We start from the raw sequence: 16,423 nt of genomic DNA, 5'->3' as shown, positions 1-16,423 counted from the left end.
TACTGCTGTTGTATGACTCTTGAGTGTTCCTGGGTTTGTGTCCAGTTGCTGGGACCCTCTTGACTTCCTTTCAAGTCTGTAGGCTTAGTTCCACTACTCCAATCCCAAGACTTTATTTTTTTGATTGACCATAGAAATGTAGCTCCCTCCAGGTACTTTGTGCTCTAGTGCTCATCTAATGGCTTAAACCTGTCATTCTTTCACATAACTAATATTGATCAAACACCTACTGTGTACCAGGAACTGCACTTACAGGCTGTTCAATTGATGCCCTGTGTTAGATCCACTCTAAGACGTAGGACCTCATGGGGAAGACACAGGATTGCTCTCTACCGGAGCTGTCCCAGGGCAATGTGAGGTGCTGTGCACGCATCCTTGTTCTCTTTGTGTGGCCTCTGTACCCTTCCTCTGTCAGAGAGCTTAAGGCTGTGGCCCCGAAGGAGATCAAGTGCCAGTGATAAGGGACTCCAGGCCCTGCTTTGCCTGGGTCCCTCTGTGTTCTGAGATTGCTCAGAGTGGACCTGTCAGTGGGCTGCGCTCAGGAAGGGCTGTACCAAGCTGGTTTTGAAAGCTGCTTGATCCCCAGAATGCCCAGCCCTGGCTCCTTTCCATCCCTGATGCCAGATGATGGGGCACTGGGAACTGGAAAGGAGATAAGAACAGAAAGAAGGCTGAGTCAGAAGCCTGGCCAGGTGGGAAATAGGGGCCTTGGTGCCTTTTGTTCCTGAGCCACTTCTGGGTTTAGAGAGACAAGGAGTGCCAACCACCTGTGCTGGAGCCCGTCAGGCGTGTCGGTCCCGGAGCGGCTTTTTGATCCCTGTTATCCACCTTCTTGTAAGTTGTTTAAGCCAGTTCTGAGCTCAGAGTAATTTTCCTGAAGGACTCGTAGGTAAATGAGGATGGAAAAGAACTAAAACCAGATTGGCTAAATGATAACTTCACCTTCTAGGAAAAACAGATTACTAATTCCATGATGACTTCAACAGCTGGAGAGTGAAGGCTAGAGGGAGGAAAACCAATGAAATAACCTGTTATCGTGCCAAAGCATATGCTGTTATACCTCATTTCATAATTTTGGTACTACCTGGCATTCTTTAGTTTTTATAGGAGATAACTCATCTAAATATCTGAATAGCACATCATTAAAATAGGGCAATGTAAAGTTTAAATGCCACTTCCTAACTTATAAGATACTTTCATATTTTATTCATTTGATTTTCAAAACAAACCTACAAAATAGTCAGGCCAAGTATTTTATGCACAGATGATCTCATACCAAGCAGGTGAGAACTACATCTGTATGAAATAAACCAAGGTCTATTATAAATGTTGAATATAAATTAATTTGGAAGAATGTGGTCATGCTGATCTGAGAAATCCATACTAAGGAAGCCTGCTCTAGAAGGGAACTTGGTTACTCATGTGAATAGTCCTCTAATCTAATAGATAGGATTTGTTAATGTGAATTCTTGTGTAACCAGTTTTCTTGCATAAAGACATACTAAACAGCTCTGCACTGACCCCTGGCGGTGCCCTGCAGTCTTTCCTGCAATTAGTATGGGAAAGGCAGAAATGAAAGCTTACTTGGACCTGCTCTGCCTCTAGATCTGGTAAAGAGACCCTTAGCTCTACAGGTTAAATAGTTAACTATTTAACTGAATAGTTAAGTAAAGAGGGTATGAGTTATTCTGCCACTAGAAATTATTTTTCAAAGAATATTTTATGTCAGAGAAAATGTTTACAATATAATGTTAAGTGAAAAACAAAGATGCAAAACTATATGTATAGTATGGTCCAAATTTTAAAATATATATCATACTTTATATATGAACTTTTAAAAAAAGACTAGAAGGAAGTATACCAAAATATCAAAACTGGTTATCTCTGGGTGGTGATGTTATAATTGAGTTTTATTTTCAATAATCGTATCTTACTTTATCAGGGAAGCATTTTTTTAAAAAGAAAACTAGTCACATTATTGTCCTGTTAGGGAGACAGCATGTGAGAGGGTGGGATTCAGGTGTACCTTAAAGTCAGAAGAATAGCGTCTGGTCCTGCCTTGCCTTTGCCTTATCTTTGGTCATTGTCTTAGCAACACAAAATCATTTAGAGCCTTGAGCTGGCTCGGGCTCATTTTCAAGTTTCCTTTCAGTGGGATGGAAGTATCAGTGACAGGCTCTGTCCATAGCCTTGACTCTTACGAGAAGCGCTCGTGTGGTATGTAGCTGCCCCAACTCTGCCAGGGGCCCCCGCTGAATCAGACAGGAACAGTGAAGACTCTGCCTCTAGCCAACTCTAGAAATTCAGTCGTGTGGTTGAGTTACTTTTTTTTTTCTCTCGGAAATATATAGCACAGCTGTCAATAAAGCTTCACACTCTAAGAGTCCTCAACTTTTGAATCCCTGAGGACTCCTCTGAAGACATTCTATGAAGAGAAAATAAGTGAGCCAGTAGATCTCACAAAAGAGAGTATCATGATAGATACTACACTCGTCTTGACTGAAATCACTTTCTCTCTTTATTCTATCCCCAGACAGTGAATGGGATAGAAGTTTTTACTTTTTCCTCTTTTTATCTTTCTTTGGTTTTGCCAAAAAGGTAACCTTTATTGTTTTTTAAAAAGTCAAACCTTATAGAAATATACAGCAAAAAAATTAAAGTCCCATCTAATCCTAACCTCCTAAAATAACAACCACCATTAACAGTCTGCTCTTCTCATTGGTGTCAATCTTCTGGGGCACAAATTCTGACTCTTGTCAGTTGCTAGCAACCTTGGGGAAGAACTTAACCTCTTTGTACTTATTTCTTCATCTATAAAATGGGGATGATAGCATCTATATCATAAGGCTGTTTTGAGAATTAAATAAGTTAATATATGCTAAGCACTTAAAACAGTGCCTGGCAATAGGAAGTGTTCAGTGTATGTTGGCCTTTTTTCCCACTAAGTGTGAAAGAACTATTTTAAAAACTGAAATGTGATCACCCTATATATATCTGCTTTATAACCTGTCTCCTGCGCCCCCTCCCCCCAGATATATCCTGGATTCCTTTTGGTATTAGAATGGAGACGTCTGCTTCATTCTTTTTAGTAGCTACGTAGTATTTTATTGTATTAATTAATGTGCCATAATTTATTTAACTAGTCTCTATCAATGGACATTTGGGTTGTCTATCTTACAGAAGATGCTACGATGAACATTCTTTACTTTGGTCTCTTGCAAAATATTCTTTAGGATAAATTTATAGAAGTGGAATTTCAAAACGAAAAGCAATTTTTCTTTAGAAGTAGATGTCCATATATAAAAATGTAAAGGAGATGTAAAAATCTTCTGTGTACATCACTTCTTAACAATGCAGATAAACTAACTGGTTGAACTGGTAATCTGAATATATTCGACTTTACCTCTGAATTAAAAGAATTTTCATCAAATTAGGTGATAGGTTTTTTGGTTTGTTTTTGTTTTTACACCAAATTCATTGAGCTATCCCTTAAGGAAATTTATTCGTTTGTATTTATTGTTCCCTGTCATGTGTCCTGTGCTCTTGGAAGAAAAAAGGAAAATGTGCAGCTGGTGTGTGATTGGCTGCCTAATGAGTCTTGGGGTCAGGAGTGGCTCACGTGCTTAACCAGGAACATCTACTCAGTGTAAAACTAGGGGAATAGACTTGAGAAGGCCTGGCCCAGTTGGGAGCCTTCACATGGGGAAAATGAAGAGTGAGGAGAGAGACAACATAGAGTAGATAAAATACATAGCTAAAAGGGCACACCTGTGGAAATTACATTCAATTACTAACATACCCATTTGAAGTTCACTTATTTATTCAACAAATAATTGTTTTTTTTAAGAATTATATGTTGAACACTTTGACTATTTTTAAGAGCCAGTAGAGTGAAGCCTAATTAATTTATATCTTGTGAATTCTGAGTTTTTTAAAATATTTATTTATTTGGTTGCACCGGGTCTAGTTGCGGCAGGTGGGCTCCTTAGTTGTGGCTCGCCAGCTCCTTTAGTTGAGGCACGTGAACTCTTAGTTGTGGCATGCATGTGGGATCTAGTTCCGTGACCAGGGATCAAACCCGGGCCCCTTGCATTGGGAGCACGGAGTCTTAACCACTTTGCCACCAGGGTAGTCCCAAATATTTGTTTTTTTGAATGTGCTGTGAGAGATGCTAGACCATCTTTTTTTTTTTTTTTTTTTTTCCCCAGTACACGGGCCTCTCACCGCTGTGGCCTCTCCCCTTGCGGAGCACAGGCTCCGGACACGCAGGCTCAGCGGCCATGGCTCACGGGCCCAGCCGCTCCGCGGCATGTGGGATCCTCCCAGACCGGGGCACAAACCCGTGTCCCCTGCATCAGCAGGCGGACTGTCAACCACTGCGCCACCAGGGAAGCCTTAAAGTTTTTAAGCAGAGCATGACGGGATCAGGTATCCATTTTAAAGGATCACCCTGTGATGGGAGTGATCTTGAGAGGCTGTTAAACTAAGTAATTCAAGTGAGAGATTTTGGGGGTTTGAACTAGGATGGTGGAGCTGGGGCTGGGAGAGGAGTGGACAGATTGGAGACATGGTCGAGATTAGCTGTGGGGGAAGGGAAATGGAGAGAAAGAGCTCTCCAAGTTAGATAACTCAGAAGCATCCAGCTTGGGGAACTGAAGATGGAGAGAGGATATAGAGAACTATGGGGGAAAATGATCAGTTCAATTTGGACCTGTAGAATTTGAGGTGCCTGTGGGGTACTCAATGGGTGATGCCTCTGAAGTTCAGAAGAAAGCCCAGTATGGTAAATGCAGCATGGGAATGTTTGAGATGGCTGGTTAAGCAGCAGGCAACAGAAATGAAGCCCTCAAAGAAAGCAGTTGATAGTAAAGTAGAAGAAAAATCAGAAGGCTCTTTTCAGCTAAAGACTTAATGTAGTTGTATTGCATGTGCTACTATGTACGAGGCACTGTTCAAAGTGCCGGTGATAGCGCAGTGAACAGGACAAAATCCCTCTTCCTACACGGCTTATGTTCATTGTAGTTGGAAGAAAGACAATAAGTATATAATTTCAGGCACTATGAAGAAAAATAAGGCAGAATATAGAAATACAGAATGATGGAGGGGAGAGGGGCTATTTTGGATCGTGTGTTTAGGCGCTCTTAATAGTTGATATCTAAGCAGAGACCTGAATGCAATGCAAGAATTAGCTGTGGGAACATCTTAGGGAAGAGCATTCTAGGCAGAACAAATGGCAAGTGCAAAGGTCCTGAGCTTGGTAGGTTCAAAGTATGGTGAGAATGCCAGTGTGGCTGGAGCGATTGAGGGAGCAGGAGAGTTGTGGTAGGAGAGGATGGCTGGAGCCGGCTCCTGGTGGGCCTGGAAGATTCTATTCTAAGTGTGGTGGGAAGCCATTGGAGGGTTGAGAGCAGGGGAGTGACATGATCTGAATTACATTTTACAAGGATCACTCTGGCTGCTGTGTGGAGAATCATTTGCTGGGTGGCCACAGAGGAAACAGGGAAACCAGTTAGGAGGCTAGGGCAGTTATACAGTAGAGATGGTGGTGGCTTGCACTAGGGTGGAAGTGGTGAGTAGTTGGATTCAGATACATTTTGAAAGGAGAGCTGAAAAGACTTGCTGGATGACTGGATATAGGGATGTTAAGGAAAGTGAAATCAAGGAAGACGCCTCCTAGGTTTGTATTTTAACAATTGGGAAAACAGAGGAGCAAGGTTTGTGGGGGGAGGGGGAAAGAATCAAGAGTTCAGTGTAAAACACATTAAATTGGAGTTGTGTTTTAGACATTCCAGGAGAAGCTGCTGAATGGACCTTTGAATACAGGCAAGTATTCCTAAATCTAGGAGTGGGTCCTACATTTCCACTGGCATAAATGTCTTTTTTTTTAAATATTTATTTCACAGCTCAGTAAAATTAAGGGTCAGATCTGAGCCTCAGATTGGCAGATTGTGACCTCCAGCACTGGCCTATTACACACATTCTTAACAGGGTGATATCCCCAACAGGACGAAAAATGATTCTTCCGAGGTGAAAAAAATCTTCGATAATACGATGGTATATGGGCTTCAAAGCTCAGCCCTACCTGACAAAATCTTATCCCTTAATATTTAATTTCTCACATTAGGGAGAATTTAAATTTAAGTAATTAAAAATTTTCTCCTTGGGGGGGTGATAATGAAAAAAACAGTTGAGAAATGTGCAAGAGCATGGCCTTTGGGTGTCAGAAAGCCCTGATGTGGATCCTGGCTTTACCACTTGGACATGATACTTACCTTCTCTGAGCTTCACCTTCATCATTCAAACACCAGTACTACTACTTACCTCAAAGTTACTGAAAAGATTGAGAGGATGTGCCTGGCACATAGAAAATGACTGATAAATATTAGTTCTCTCTGCTTTACCTCCCCTTCCCGGAAAAGAGAAGTTATTATAGTTAAGGAACTGCAATAAACTGGGTAGGGATCTACTCAAGTGGGAAAATGACAGACTTAAAAGCTTGTTGGAGGAAAAAAATAACAGACAAGGGGCCTGATTGAATCGTGGTGGTGGCGGGGAGGGGTGGGTGTAAAGAAAGAGAGAAGAGAGAAATCTAAGGTAATTCTTAAGAGATTTGATACCCAGGCAAAGCCACCACTAAAGGTTCTTAGTTGACAGTTGAAAACAAGAGGAAGATGATTCTGGCGTCTGATTTATATTACAGTAGAACAGAAGCCAGAGGAAGGGAACCGGGATTGTGGAGGACTTGGAATCTGAAGATCTGGGTGTATAACATGTTGAACAATGGGGGTTGGGAAAATTAATTATGGTCATCTCTATTTTGAAATATCATGCAGCCAGTACAATTGTTTTGGAACAATATTCAGTGGCCCCGGAAAACACTTACGATAAAATGTAAGCACACTACAAAACAATGTGAAGCCGTTTTTATCAAACATTGTATATTTAGGTAGGAAAGATAAAATTATCTCTGGGGTGGAAGTTTTATTTTTATTTTTTTCAATTTTAATACAAAGAGCTTGTATTGCTTTTATGACCAGGAAAAAAAAAAAAAAGTTTTCTTCCCGAAGGAACCTCTCTGGCTTTGCACTTAATGGTTTCGGCCCTGGCCAGCAGATTCCTAGGACCCACTTTCCGGCACTACCCCAGCCCCTTGGAGAGTGTGGCCCTGGAGGTGTGAGACCCAGGAAAAGGCGGGCAGTGGTAAGCCGCTTCTGCCTCCCGGCAAGCGCAGCGTCTGGACCGGAGGACTTGCCTGGGGATCCGGCGGCAGAGGTGGCCACATGCCGGGAAGCGCTCAGAGCCAGAACCCTCCCCGCTTATTACGCGCCCGGTGTGGGCACAGGGAGGGGCAGGACCTCAGCATCAGAGACCGCCGAGAGCCGAGAGGCGGGAGGCCAAGGGGCCCCTCCAGCCGCCTTCCCAAACTCCAGCCCCAAAGTAGCCGGCGGGGAACCGCGCCAGCCCGCGCGCCCGCCGAGCCTTGGGTGACTGACGGGAGGTGGGAATGTGGGCGGAGCCTCAAGCGCGAGCTGTGATTGGAGCGACCCACACCTCCCAGGGAGAGAGGGAGGGCAAGCCTGCGAGGGATGCGCAGAGGAGGGTGCTCAGAGACCTCTATGTGATTGGCTAGCAGCGGAGTGAACCGGGAGCTGTTTCAATGATTGGCAGGCGGTAGACAGCCCTCGGAAACTGCCTTGGCTTCGCCTATTGGCATCCTGAGAGAGTAGGCGGGATTGGTTCATCAAGTGGTGCTGATGATTAGCTGGCGGCTGAGAGTTAGGATGTTGGAGAGAGAGCCGGGGCGGGGGGAGGAGGGGTGGCGGGGGCAGCGACTTCCTCCTTGGTATTGGCTGGTGAAGTGAGTGGGGGGTGGTACCAAGGTCCAGTGACTGCCTAGGATTGGCGGGTGCTGGGGTGAGTGACAGACAAGGGGGCGAGCTGCGCGACCAGCGGTTTGTTTTTCGGAGCGTTCCTGAGGTGGAGAACGGCGGCCGGACCGAGCGACTGCGGGACTGAGGGACTGGCGGTCGGGCGGGCCGAGCGGCGCCGCCGAGGCCGGGCTGGGCCGAGCCGAGGAGCGCCGGGGATGTAGCGGGCCACCCTGCCCATGCCACAGCGCCCGGCTGCGGGCGGAGCCGGAGCCGGAGCCTGGGGAGGCGGCGGGGGCCCTGAGCGCAGCCCGCGCCCCCTGCGCGGAGCCAGGCCCGCTGCCGTCCCCGCCGCCCGGGCCCCCGGCATGCAGCCCCGGCTGCGGAGGTGACACTCGGGCCCAAGACGCCGCCGCCGCCATCGCCACCATGGGTGAGTGTCGCCACCGCCCCGGCCTGTGCCCGCGCTGCTTCGCGTTGCCCCGCCCCGGACTGAGGGGAGGAGGACCCTGGGCCGCCGCCTGACAGGCATGGACAGCCAGCCGGGCCGGGGCTGCGGACCGCCGGCGCCCGCCCGCCCTGCTCGCGGCTTAGCGGCTCCGCGGCCCGGGCGGGGGTTCTGGCTTCTCGGCCCGCCGGGGCGGCCCCGGCCGACGGAGCCCACTCGGCAGCCTCCTTCTGGGCCGCGCGGCCGGCGCATCCCAAAGAAGCGGCGGCGGGTCGAGGGCCCATGCTCGGCGGGGCAGCCCGCTCCGGGCCGAGCGAGCCGGACCGCGAGCCCGAGGGCGGGGGAGCGCGAGCGCAGTGTGGGGCCCGGGCTGGAGGCTGGTGCAGGCCCAGCTGCTGTTGTGTCTTTTCCTTGATTTGCTTTTTTTTCCTGCCTGTGTCATTTCCTTCCCTTTGCTCACACAGGCTGGCCTGTGAGAGTTCCCGGGGCTTGCTCTCGAGCCCTGTGCGCGCCCCAGCGCAGGGGGGAGGGCGTGCAGGGAGATAGGTTGGGAGGTGATTAAAACGGCAATCACTGTTATCAACCGCGCGGTTGAGAAATGCGAGCTGCGCGCAGATTGCTGGAGGTTAGGAATTGGTCGCGGGCTGCCACTTATAATACACATCCTACCTTTCGAAAAATCTAGTAGTGTTTTACATCCATTATTTTAATTTAACTGTATCCCTGAAATTATGTAACTTTTGAAAGAGAGAAACATTCACTACACAAAAGAATCTCTATGAAATCATTTCCTTTTTAATCGATATTTGTAACTTCTGTTGTGAAGATGTAATCTAAGAAAAGCTTTTAATGTCTTCCACACGCAGCATTTGAACTGAATTATATTTCATGTCCTTTTTGGTAATTTACCAAATGACTATTGGACTAGATTAAGTAGCAAATAACATTTTAGATGTACTTTGCTTCTCTTGTTGGATCAGTTATTTTGATACTGTTGTTTGCAATGGCAAGTTTTGTAAAGTATTTGGTATTGTCATAAATAATCAAGGGGTAAAAGTCAGTAAAAAGATCATTTGCACGGCCATTGATTGCATCTGTGAAGAGGGAACGTTAATATTTGATTTGCCCTATAGCAAGGTCAAGTCGTTTCTGTAGGGGGTTAAATGTTTGCTGTGTCACATGGGGCAGATATTCTTTTGCGGCCCATCTTTACACTCTGGCTTTGAATGAATTACCTTGTTCTGTTCCATACTGCCCCTCATACAGTAAGAGATGGGTTTGTTCATTTGTTGGGCTTACTGTTTCCTTCCCATGCTTTACTTCAGAAGTGCTTGCTTTTCTGGGAAAAGTCTGTGACAGTAAGCAGAAAAGGAACCCAGTGAGGCCTGGTATTTAAATACATAATTCACCAAATACTCACTGAACATTTACTATAAATGGGGAACGTAATTCTTCTTGTCCTCCCCAGGTTTCACACATTTATTTTGTGTTCTGGAATTTGATGATTGAACTAAATCTTTGAATTGATTTGTGAGCCTACACTTGCTATAATCTTTGTAAGTCTTTCCTTTTTGTCCTGCGGGGACAGTCTTAAGTCCCAAAGGGTAGTGTGAAATACTTGAGGGTGTGCAGACCTACTCCCCACTTTCTCAACTGCTAAATCAGTTAGAGTGTCCAGATGCGTTGACTACATTGCATCCCTAGAAATAAAATAGATGTCAGCCTGTTTTCACATTTCAAGATATTTTCAGGGGCTTCCCTGGTGGTGCAGTGGTTGAGAGTCCGCCTGCCGATGCAGGGGATGCGGGTTCGTGCCCCGGTCCGGGAGGATCCCACATGCCGCGGAGCGGCTGGGCCCGTGAGCCATGGCCGCTGAGCCTGTGCGTCCGGAGCCTGTGCTCTGCAACGGGAGAGGCCACAACAGTGAGAGGCCCGTGTACCGCAAAAAAAAAAAAAAAAAAAAATTTCAAAAAGTTTAAGTGTGTGAGTATATGGAGAGACAATAATGAGGAGGAAAGGAACTATATAGGTAGGGTCCAGAGCCCCAAACGAAAAAGGACCAAAAATTCAGTGTCTTCTCATTTGTCCCCATGTCAGGTTTTACATGAAGAAAGTGAGACAGTGAGGGGAGAATTAACTTGCCTGGTGGTTGCAGTATATTAGGCAAGCTGATTTAAGAACCACTGCCTGGCTATCTTCAGCACTCTCCCCTCATACCATTCTCGGTTTCCTTTTAGTAGATGACCTTGACGTGCAATTAGAGCTGATAACGAATTCTCTTAGAACCTGGCCTTTAGTTTGCTTTGTATAGGGCTCAGCAAGCATGTATGTACAAACACACACACAGAGTCTCTCTTAAATACTAGTTTCCATTTTGGTGACATAAATGATGAAAAATCAAATTCCCAGGTTAGTATGCTTTAGTTGCTGCATGCAGTCCTAAATAAATTCAAGGGGTAATAAGAGAGAAGCATAGACTTATTAATATTTTTATTATACTTGTTAAACTCCAGCCCAGTGAGGAAAGGACTAAAACTAATTTGAGTTCCTGCCCTTCAGGTTCCTTGGTTAATAGTCATATTTTCCTGAGCTGTTCTAAGCCCCAGACTCAAGCTTGTTTGACAACTTGGGTTGGTAATGAAAAGAGGTCAGATTTTGTATTGGCTGTTAGCCCCAGTAAATTTCTAGTGGAAATTACACTTATCCCTGTAAATAATAGGAAATAGTCTTTTTTTTTTTTTTTTTGGCTTTGATACTATGTGGTTATGAAGAAAAATTTGGGCTTGACTGGTCATTTTTTCTTGGTCACACCAAAATTCTCTCCTAGTTTTAGTAATTATAGTGGCACATGCTGTTAATAACACCTAAGATTAATTTACTAGTGTTTATTTGGACTCTACAAATGCAATCTAAAATTTAGTGGGAAGTATTACTGAAAACTATGCAACAACTTGGAAATGTTACTGGAAACGATCATGAACTGAGTATAGGATTTAAGATGTTGTGGTTCTGGTTTGATAACTTGGTTTGAAGTCAGAATCGTTGTGATTTACAGATGCCTTGTGTCTCTAGGGTTTCAAGTCTGTTGGGAGCTCCCAATTAGACCAAGCTAGAATCTGACCACCTGTGTATACTCTAAATAGTTAGCAACTGTTTTGATTGAAATTGGGATCACAGTTTAATGAATCAACATGGCTGTGTCATGACTAGATTTCTGATACTTTACAAAATGATGATTGGTTTTTAAAACTGAATTTTAGGCATTTGTAAAAAGTATCAGTCCAACTTAGCATTACTTAGGGGAATACATAGAGGAAGAAGCAGTTTTCTTGGTTCTGACTATGTAAGCTATCCATTTTTTCTTTGCCCATTTATTGAGCATCTCTTATGTGTCAGATATAGTGTTAGGCCCTGTACATACATGTATCCTGTGTTTAAGAAGTTACAGTTAGGTGAGGTGAACCAAAAACATGAAAACAAATCAGTGCAATGAGGTGTTATAGGTACTTCATCAAAACTGTAAAGGTACATAGGAGGGAGAGATCAGTTCTGTAGTTTTGGGATTGACATACATTATCCTATAGTCCTCAGACCTGTAAGGTCAATTTCATTAACCATTAAAATAAAATATGATGGTGATATATTGATTTTTACGAGGAAGCAATAGCTTACTTTGTAATATGTATTTTTTAATTTTAAGTCATCAGTTAATATTGAAGGGCAGTTATATCCCAGACACAGAAAAATAAACACCAGAATTTGACTTTGAGATTTAGCGAAGATTCAACCAGGGCCTTGAAGGAAAAAGGAAAAATGTTTCTTGTGAATTGAGGATCAGACCTTTTTGCTTATACTTACTATGAAATGATGTTTGCCCAGGTATGGAGAGGGTGGAGGCAGTGTGAGTATGTAACATGTCATGAACAGTAAGATAGTAAAATCTGACTCACAGACACTCTGAAGCACAGGATCTCCTGAGTGAGCAGTGTGATCAGATGATCTGGCAGAGTTGGGTAGAGCAAGGTGAAGAAGTAGTTTGTTAAATGAAAACAAAGATTAAATTTGGGGGTTGTATATATGGAAAAGAGTGAGTGTCTGGCATCATGCAGGACATCATGCATGTTTATCGAAGGACATGTTGCTTCTGGAAACTTTTCTGGGTTTTAAGCCAAGGGAATTTGTAAATGGGAGTGCCTTAGGACCCTGCTTTTAGATAGAAGTAATAGCTCAGTCTGGAAGAGTGACTTCCTGCTGGGACTAATGAGAGAGAAGTGTGTTGCCTGGCAGCCCCCATGCCTTAGGTCAGGGTATGGGGAGAAGGAAAAGTACACGCCGCTGGATAATTATGGATAGCTGTCTGCTTGAGACTGCTGAAGAGCTTCCACTTTTTAAGCCTGAACTGTAAACCTTGTTTCATAGATTCCTTCTTTTCTTTTTCTATGAATATTCCTCACCCCTAGATCCTTGACCTCCTAATCTCTAGAGTTAACTTCTTCCTCTGTGCTTCTTTCTGGTAGCTTTTAAGTGTGTCAGACCACCCCCATCCTTCGGAAATCTTTTCAAGGTTATAGCATACTATTACCTCTGCCTCAACTTGTTCACGTGTAAAGTTCGTAAGTGAATTGTTGATTTCCACTACTTCCAATTTTCTTTTAATCTCCAGCTTCTCTATTCCCTGTAAAATTGTTTCTGCCTCTACTACCCTATTGGACCTGCCTGGCCTCTGCGTGCCCCTGCTATTCTTTGGTCTGAGCTTCTGTGGTGTCACCCTTGTTTTTTCCCAGTCCTCTTAAAGGCTTCTGTGCCAGCACACCTTCTTCCTACTCTACTTGATGGCATTACTATTCACTGAGGATCAGTCCCTGACCTTTTCTTTTCCTCCACCACTCGCTTGCTTTCATGTCCTTCTCTCAGTTTATTTGTAAAGCTCTCTTGCATAGCTGGTACAACTTGCTTTTCTGGAAAACTCTTTATTCTGTAAAATCATCTATATAATCTCTTGCTACTCACACTGTAAAAAAATTTTTTTACACATGTGTTTATGTATTCTGGTTTGTTTCTTGTCTAATTCAGTCTCTTTATTTGTGTAACCTTGTATTTGTGTGTTTTGTCTTTTTACCCCTAGAGTTTGAATACCTTAAAGTATCTTTCAAAACTGTCTAATGTATAATACATGATAGGTATTCAGTAAATGGTTATTGTTAATGATTAATAATAAAAATTCAGAAATACAATTAAATATTAGGATAGATGGTGGCCTCCATTAACCTTTTCTCCATTGCTAATAATAATAGCCAGCATTTTTTCCATCATTACTAAGTGTTAGGTAGCGTGAGGAATAATTTGTAAGGTTTTTTGTTTGTTTGTTTTTTCCCTTAAGTTTCACAGCAGCTCTGTGTAATGATACTTTTATTATCTCCATTTTACAGATGAGGAAATTGAGGTTTAGGGAGAATAAGTAATTTGTTTAAGGCCTCTTAAAGCCAGGTCTTTCTGACTCCAAAGTCCATATAACTGACTACTGCACTCTAAGAAAGCTGCTATTTGTTTTTAAAAGGTTTGTTTGTTTGTTTTTATTTTTTAAGGAAAGAGTACGATAGCACAGATAATTCAGTTAAAATCCCAATCCAGGAAGAAATGCCTAAAAGAACCGCTCGATTTGCTTCCTGTCTTTATCCATGTCCTCAATTTGAAGTATCAGTTTAAGAACCAGGGCTTCCCTGGTGGTGCAGTGGTTAGGAATCCGCCTGCCAATGTAGGGGACACGGGTTCGAGCCCTGTTCTGGGAAGATCCCACACGCTAAGCCCGTGCGCCACAACTCCTGAGCCTGTGCACCTAGAGCCCATGCTGCGCAACAAGAGAAGCCACTGCAGTGAGAAGCCTGCACACCACAACGAAGAGTAGCCCCCACTTGCCGCAACTAGAGAAAGCTCACGCACAGCAACGAAGACCCAACACAGCCAAAAATAACTAAATAAATTTATTTTTTAAAAAAAGAACCCGTTTGCCTCTAGAAATATATGCAGCTTTGACACAAAATCAGATTCTATTACTTTGTTTCACTTGGGTCAGTTGCCCCAGATTTCAAGAGATAGAACCAAACCATTCCTCTGTGTGTTCGCACCACTGGAACTACCAAACAAGTTCTTATCCATTAAGTAATGCCAGGAATTGGTTAGCTTCCTGGAAACAGAATTTGTCAACCTGATAAACCAGCTCTTATAATAGCATCATCTTATACAGAATTAGAAACAATTTCTTTGGTCATACTTGTCATGGATTTGACTTGGAAAGCATGTGCGTGTGTCTGTGTGTGTATATTCACATCCATCTTGTTTCAGTATCTGAGTTGAGACAACTGAAGTTCTCAATTCTAAGGCTGGTTACCTTGATACTGAAAACTATATGCATTCTGCTGTTAGGACTATCACTGGATGCTCCTCAGAAAACACCCACCTAGTCATAATCATAATGACCCCAATTTACTGTTACAGTTGGCCCAATAAATTTATACATATATAATATTTAATGATATATAAGCCAATTTAATATATAAGCCTATATATATATGTTATACATATATATAATCTAGTCATCCTAGCTTAGATGTTATGCTCTAGTTTTAAAATCTTGGTTGGGAGGTTAAAAAACAAAACAAAAACCAAGCAAGTTCCCTTTAAGGAGCCTATAGGTAAATTGTGAGAAAGTATAAAATAATTGATGGGATGTATGTGTTTTAATTGTTTTTTTTTTTTTTTTGCGGTACGCGGGCCTCTCACTGTTGTGGCCTCCCCCCTTGCGGAGCACAGGCTCCGGACGCGCAGGCTCAGCGGCCATGGCTCACAGGCCCAGCCGCTCCGCGGCATGTGGGATCCTCCCAGACCGGGGCACGAACCCGTGTCCCCTGCATCGGCAGGCGGACTCTCAACCACTGCGCCACCAGGGAAGCCCTGTGTTTTAATTTTGACAGATGTCTTTCTGTAGACACCCACTTCCTCATTCGTTATCTCATTTACCTCATTCTTTTCATACTACAACTATATCACTCTCATACTTTTGTATATATTTTGAAGTGGAATTAGTTGGGAAGCTACTCTACTGGTGTTTTTCCTTCAAGTCTTAAACCTAATTTTACTTTTCTGAGCAGACAAAAATCTCTTCAGGGGCACCCTTCTCCTTCCTTTGCTGCATCTCCTCAGAGGGCATGTAGGGCACCCAAGCAGATTTGGTTTAGGAAGAGGGGAGAGGCAACTAACGCCGCTTTACTTCCTATACTCCATGCTGCTCTTTCCTTTCCACAGGATATTAGAGTATTTTCAAGGGACAGTGATAAAGTGCAGAAGATAGGCACACTCTGTGGGTGGAGTCTTGTACTTCTTTTAAGGTGTGCCCCAAGTCCCTAAGTGACTCATTTGTCACTAAAGCAAGTGTAACAGCTCATTCCTCATGTTTCTTTGCAGATCAGCAGATTTATTTTCAACTCCCCAGTGCTATTTGAGTAGACAAGGATCTCTTGAAGGGCCTAGGAGGATTTTGCAAAACATGGAATTGGGCTGGTTTAAGTTCTGGGTTTTGGCCAGTTGTCTTCATTGCATGAGAACTGTAGTGATCTATGCTATGTCAAGAAAGGGGGATTAAAAGTAATACCAGTAAGGCAGAGACAATGCATTGCTTGGTCAGTTAGGGAAGAAAAACAATAGAACTGCCTTTTGACTTCCCTGTGGGAAGCAGAAGGCCTATAAAATTGTAAAGAGTTGGGAGGGGGCATTCAGAGGCTAGGCTTGTAAAACAACATTTGTTCAAAGCAGCGACCTGAGGTCCTTGTTTGGTACCTTTTAAATATGCTCTCCTGTGTATGATAGTTTAGGAATAAGTCTGACTGACTATGTCCCATAATCAGCTCTCCATGAATTCATCTTTTCACTCAGTACCCTACTACACTGTGCTTTGTTGTTCTTCACTCCAACTCTTCATCTATTATTCCTGGTTGAGTTTCTCTGGCACTGGAAGAATTGGTCTGTTTGAACACCTCCCTTGCCCCCAGTGAACTGGTAGATATTGCTGCCAGAAATCTGATTGGAGAGCTGTTAAGAATCCATTAAAATT

General features: G+C 43.6%; 1 protein-coding gene across 4 annotated transcripts in view; it reads left to right on the top strand.

The window, feature by feature from the left end:
* The window catches only part of MAP3K3 (mitogen-activated protein kinase kinase kinase 3), a 71,117-nt gene that overhangs the window by 1,001 nt on the left and 53,693 nt on the right, over window positions 1–16,423 (top strand). For 2 of the 4 annotated variants that reach the window (XM_027081229.1, XM_027081225.1), the window contains exon 1: window positions 7,916–8,301. The exons of the other annotated variants lie outside the window; for them this stretch is intronic. In XM_027081229.1, the coding sequence (XP_026937030.1) occupies window positions 8,298–8,301 (4 nt within the window). In that variant the 5' untranslated portion in view covers window positions 7,916–8,297. Of the gene's footprint in view, window positions 1–7,915; window positions 8,302–16,423 lie in introns of those variants that run through there. 4 annotated transcript variants of the gene reach the window in all.

This window comes from Aethalodelphis obliquidens, unplaced genomic scaffold (assembly GCF_003676395.1).
Source record: "Aethalodelphis obliquidens isolate GAN/ISIS:26980383/991018 unplaced genomic scaffold, ASM367639v1 scaffold44, whole genome shotgun sequence".
In the NCBI taxonomy this organism is placed as follows: Eukaryota; Metazoa; Chordata; class Mammalia; order Artiodactyla; family Delphinidae; genus Aethalodelphis; species Aethalodelphis obliquidens.
The sequence above is the reverse complement of the archived record's forward strand: the minus strand, read 5'-3'. Positions and strand labels throughout refer to the sequence as shown.